The 5,967-nt window shown below is 37.7% G+C and overlaps 1 protein-coding gene across 2 annotated transcripts; it reads right to left on the bottom strand.

Annotated features, from left to right (window-relative positions):
* Positions 1-1,351: 1,351 nt before the first annotated feature.
* On the bottom strand, positions 1,352-5,200 carry LOC122038250 (protein TWIN LOV 1-like). Of its 2 annotated transcripts, none has more exons than XM_042597895.1 (7): positions 4,394-5,197; positions 4,045-4,252; positions 3,858-3,922; positions 2,176-2,255; positions 2,028-2,083; positions 1,867-1,930; positions 1,352-1,705 (listed from the first exon to the last, which is right to left on the bottom strand). In XM_042597895.1, exons 1-7 carry the CDS (start codon positions 5,031-5,033, stop codon positions 1,556-1,558), a joined length of 1,263 nt encoding a protein of 420 aa, XP_042453829.1. In that variant the 5' UTR covers positions 5,034-5,197; the 3' UTR covers positions 1,352-1,555. The 2 variants fall into 2 exon arrangements, 1 of the variants encoding a protein (XP_042453829.1); XR_006127826.1 differs by having other exon boundaries at positions 1,677-1,705; positions 2,028-2,078; positions 4,394-5,200.
* Positions 5,201-5,967: the final 767 nt, after the last annotated feature.

The raw sequence follows: 5,967 nt of genomic DNA on the forward strand, positions 1-5,967 counted from the left end.
ACACGAATTGCAGAGATATTAGATCCGAACCTCTTGATGGAAATAGAAGAAGCAGGTGTCCTTGATGTATCGACAAATGAATCAAAAATGAGAATGCTAGAGTGTTCTGCTTCAGTGCGTAGTGTTGGCATTTTGTGTTCCAAGTTATCACCAAAAGATCAACTGCATATGGAAGATGCCATGAAGGAATTAATTGACATCAAGGATGCATTTCTAAGGTTGGTTGTTTGAAGGAGTAGGCACGTAGCCTGAAATTTGAATTATGGTTCCAAGACTGTGGGATCATAAATCTGGTAACATTCTATAAGCTATCATTTCCGAGCATTAGATTTTCACCCATGATTTTTTTTTTAATATTCAATACATAGATTAAAGCAAAATTCAAAACCTTTGGTTATTGTATTTAGTTACAAGTCATCTGTTTTTTGATAAATGAATATCACATATCATGAAATAACTTTACAGCTATAGAGAAACTTAACTTATCCAAATAACATGACATATAATTCGTTAAGAGATTGCATAGTCAAAGATTAAACCATTACGAAGAACCTTGGTACATATTTCTTAACAATAAATTTGTTTCTCGAAACAATATTTTTAAAATCAAATCATTGAGTAAATTTGTTAAGCCATTCGGTCATTTGATTTCACTCTGTTGTCGTCCAATTAAAAATTCTAACTCGTTTGTTATCAAGGCACAAACTGAGGACCCAAAAGTTCAAAAAATTTGATATTTTTGAAGTGACAAAAACATATTATAATTTGTGTTAAAGTCAAGAAAATAAAAAAATAAAAAAATCTTATGCCTTAAATTTTAGGAGTCATTTTGTGCTAACATGGTGCTAAGTTTGATAATGCAAGCTATTTAAGCTTACTAGATTTGTAATATATTTTTTTTATAGTACTAGTGTTTGTAACACGTATTTGGGACTCCAAAACTATTTAAAAATTTAAATTTAAAAACTGTATTTAGGGAGAGATTGGAGGCAAAATAAGACTGAACAAGCTAAGGGCCTATTTTGATAATGGCAATTCGAGAACTCTAGGGCCATTCTGAAAAAGTCAACATATTTTGAAGGGCAAAATGAAAATTTCTTATTAGGAACCAAAACCAATAAAAGTTTAAACCTCAACGACAAAATCAAATGCCACCTAGGATTTATAAGCAAATTTGTGAAAAAAAATATTCAATTTACCGTCTCCAAAACAAATCACCATACAAACGCATAATTATTATCCAAAGAATGAGATATACACGGATATTCTATAGTCATGTCCAAGACTACTGATTCACTCTCATCATTTACAGATTATATTTAGAACTTTTGATGAGTTCCAAGTACTCCTCTTCAACAGTCAGTAAGAATATGTTCAATTTTCATTGAGGCAGTTATTTTATATAGGAGAACACAAACACTATAATTTCTTTTTTCGGCCTGAGAGCATTTTCTGTCATTATAGCGGGAAGAGCAAAAGAAAGAGCGTGAAAAAAAAACAAACCTGGAAAGAACTATTAACCCGGTAAAAACTACATTGTTTTTCCCTACGACAATCATCGCCTTGAAGGACCGGCACACATCGATAAACTTCTGACAGCAACCTTGACTGCACCCACAACACCAAGCTGCCTCATGTGTGGACTCAAACCATGCTCATTGCTCTTTGCATTCTCGTCCATTTGAACACTAACGTAAAACGCTATCTGCAAAAGCAGAACCATATTATTGCAGTTACGATCTTAATTCTTCTTACCACTTGTAAGTGTAGAAACTAGGCCAAGGGATAAAAAATACAACTACAACGAAGTCAATCTATACTCCAGACTGAATCAAATGAAGAACGTATGGGTTGAATATAACATACCTTGCCAGATGCATTTCTCACAGGTGAAATATGAAATAAATTCCAGAACGAGCTTCTATCCTTCCTGAAAAGCGAGCATCACAATGTCATTTGATAAGCAAAAAGCAATTATCTAAGCTCATGCATACATCATCTATCCATTTTTCAAAAAGAAGAGGCACCTATAGTTTAGAAGACGAACTGTGCAAGAATGCTCAGCCTGAATGCTCTGCCTAATCTATGAAGGAAGATGGTCAGCATAAGAATGTGCACATTGAAAATGAAAGAGAATATGATTATAAGTTTCAAATTCTGTGAGATCACGAGTACCTGATGTAAAACATCTGCATCTGTATCAGGTCCGTTCAAGAACCAACATTCGCGTCCCAAAACTTCATGTCTGGAATAACCTGCAAATTAAGCCAAATGCCTATTACCATACTGAAGGCTTAGGCAAGGATTTCCCATAATGGAGTACTGTTATTCCATCTATTGAATGGCGGCACATAGTCTGACAGTCAACATAGAGATGCCAAATAAATTACAAAAGTATACTTTAATCCCAAAATATTTTTTATTTCTTGGGGTTTCTGTTGTTACACACCACACTTAAATACTTAAGCTTACTTTAGTCCAAGGGGCCCAGGGCTTGTAAATTTTTGGTTGTGGTCAGAATGACTCAGATGGGGAGAATTGAGTAAAACACAAGCAGGCAAAGCAAGAATAAGGTTGGAAGATATCGTGCCTAGATAAGGCACAGCTCATTGACACAGTGAAATCAGATGAAATAAAGGATTTCAGAACAATATTTGACATCATTCTGAGTTTTCATATTTGCTACAGAGTGAAGGTTTCTTTCACACTTTATGGACCAAAATGTTCAGCTGTATAAGGATATTGATACAAGTTGATATATTAGGTAATTATGATATTATTAACTTTTCAAACATGCTGGTTCATAGTGCCTGCTGATTATTTATTGGAAGATGATTTGTGATGTTGAATACAGAAGCTGAAACATCTGATGGTTGATGGTGACTGCACATTTTCCAGTAACCTTAAATGCAGATAATGTCACATGTATAGGCCTCATTATGCTGCTGAAAACTTGTTGCCAGGTGTCCTGATTTCAGATCTATTGAAGCTTGACAAAATTTTTCTTTATTCACGTATTCAGATCATAATTATTCAGACTGTAATCTGAGCCAAGGTTCATATTAATTATCAAATACTATTGACTCTTAACTTACACAAAAATGAAGCTGGAGTTCTGATGCTTACTGCTACACAGAATGACAGAAACACAGTTCCTGAAGCTGGATATCTAAAAGAGCTGGGCCAGTCCAACAGGTTCTCCTGTTGATTTCCTATATAAATTCCCATTTTGCTCCTTGTATAGGGATTCATCATTTCACACACTTTCTTCATATACATTAAAGTTTATTGTTTCTTGCTTGCAATGAAGTCTTTTGGGGGCTTTTTACTAAAGGAATCAGTAGTACTAAGGGTGCATGTTCACTTGAATCTTTTCAAGAGATTAAGCACAGAACCAACAACTATTATTACAAACTAGTAAAAAAAAAACATTATTGTTTCCCTTTTCTCACCATTTACCTTACATAATGTGGGATCACAACAACACATATAAATTTTCCATTCAGCAATTCAACCACAAATCAAAAAGTCAGTTTGAATCCTAGACTAAATCACTATCAAAGTAGAAGCAGGTACAGAACAGATACAAATGTGTTTGTTCCTAGATACACTTTGACTTTTAACTTTTTCTTATAATCATATTGTGTATATCTTTGAACTTTTAAAAGAAAAACTCACTGCTATCAGTTGATTAGGCAAGCAAATATGACTGTCAGAACTCTAATCTTGAAAGAAGGTGTGGAATGAGAAAGAATAATGCAATGGATAAGAGACAATTCTTGCATCGTTCAGCAACAAAATAACAAAAAGACAGAGAGAACCCAAATTTTACAAAAAAAGACAAGAAAGCTGAGCACCTGTCAGGTTTAAGAACTCGTCACTAGCATAGACAATGGGCATCTGAGGCAACTGAATATCAGTCCTGCGAGATATCAAGAAAATTTTCTATTAGCATCAATACAGGTATATCCCGACTAGGAATCTAGTCTAAGAACTCATCGATTACATCTGTTTAACAATCAGTAAGAATGTGTAACAACTCACAATACAAAACTCTGTTTGATTCTACCAAGAGATATAACAAGGGATGAGTTGATAGCAGAAATGCCTGCCTCACTGCGTCTTTTGTCGCTGATCACTCTTCCTGTCAGCTTGCTATAGTGAGCCAGAGTAGAAAGGATGCTGTTGGCAGCATCGCATGCCTTCTCCTTCTCTTGCTCGGTTGCATGGCGTGACTCCTCAGCTTCCAATCCTACAAGGAGCAAATGAAACAACGTTGAAGAGGAACCATAATTCTGATAGCATTGCCAAGAGACAAACTTGTTATTGATTGATTCAAGAAATAGGAAGCAAGAAGAGCCAAAGATTGCAAGGAATAGTAAACATAGCTTGCCTCTGTTGTCGACGTCCACAAACAATTCAACAACTGGGTTACAACCCAATTTGTAGTCCGATCGGAACTCGTTCCGGCAAGCCACGAGGAACCTTCCCGTCCCTCCCTCATGCCTATTCTCCGCCGAAGATCTCAAGCACCTCGATCGCCTCGGGATCGGCACTTGGACCGCCACGAAGTGGGCGACCCTGCCGTCCTCCACTCCAAATACCGGGAAGAGGTGGAAGAGTATCCAATGCGGCGTCCCGTCCTTTCTGTAATTAAGCAAGCTAATCTGGAGCGTCCGCTCCTCCCGTATCGCCTCCCTAATCTCCATCACCGACCGCCTGTCGGTGGCAGCTCCCTGGAAGATCCGGCCGTTCCGGCCGAGCACCTCCTCGAGCGAGTACCCGGACATGGCAAGGAACCCCCGGCTGGCGAACACGATGGGGTGGCCGGCGATGCCAGGGTCGGTGATGAGGAAGCAACCCTGGATCTCGTCGAGAGCCTCCGCTACCCATTCGGAGTACCGAGCGGCGAGTGACTGCTCTACGGGAAGACGAAGCGAGGGATCCATGAGCTCCGTCAACGACGTCAGCGGGGACAGCGATGTGCTGTCGGCCCGACGTCCGATCGCCGGAGCCGTCAGGACCGCCAACATGTGCGCGCCGCCCACGCAGCGCACTCAGAAGAAGAAGAGGAACCGATCGACCGCTTGAAAGAAGAAAAAATCAGAACGAACTTGTGCTCATAATTCAACGACGAGACGAAAAAATCTTGCCCAGTATAAAATTGAGTGGATCAAACAAAATAAATATAAAAATAAATAGAATCAAGCAGAACAGAACGAGGATATTTGTTTCCAAAATATAAATTGAATTGATAAATGCTAAATTTTTTAGTGGTACAACGCGATGATTATGATTTATTCCGTTAAATTATATCGAATGATTATTTTAAAAAATGCTAAGAAAAAAAAAAGGCGTGAAGACGTGGCGGCGCGTGGCCTTTGCCATTGGCCGCTGAAAACGACCTTCTCATTTGTGAATTGTGATTGCTCCGCTCGCGTAGACGAGTGGATTACGATGACACGGATGAAAGGACTAAGGAAAAGATAGATTACTGGAAGAGTTCACTCTTACCTGTATCTGTGCTGTGATTGGCGTTGAAATGGGGTCCGCCTACAACCTGCCTTGCGTGTAAGTTGTCGTGCAGACATAGTCAATTTTAGTAGTGGCAGTATTTTATTGGTGGCGGCTGTCATCTTGCTCTGGCGGTATTAGGATCTAGCGTGTGGTTTCTAATGCATCAATTTTATTTTTTCAATTTAATATGGCCGACTAATTAGTTTCTGTTTAATAAGATATTTCAGAGCAACTGTATGAATATATACGTAATTCTAAAATAATTTGAAACATTTTTTTACAGGTGTTTTTTAATAAGTTTTTTTAAATCTATCACATCGATTAAATTAAATTTTTATTTTTTTTGCTATAATTTGATTTATAGCAAAGTAAACTTGCATAATAATCTCATATTTTATTTTAGTTGAATTGTTCTTTGAATATCCTAATTTATTAAGGCTACCCTTGCTT

Source organism: Zingiber officinale, chromosome 1A, assembly GCF_018446385.1.
Source record: "Zingiber officinale cultivar Zhangliang chromosome 1A, Zo_v1.1, whole genome shotgun sequence".
NCBI lineage: Eukaryota > Viridiplantae > Streptophyta > Magnoliopsida > Zingiberales > Zingiberaceae > Zingiber > Zingiber officinale.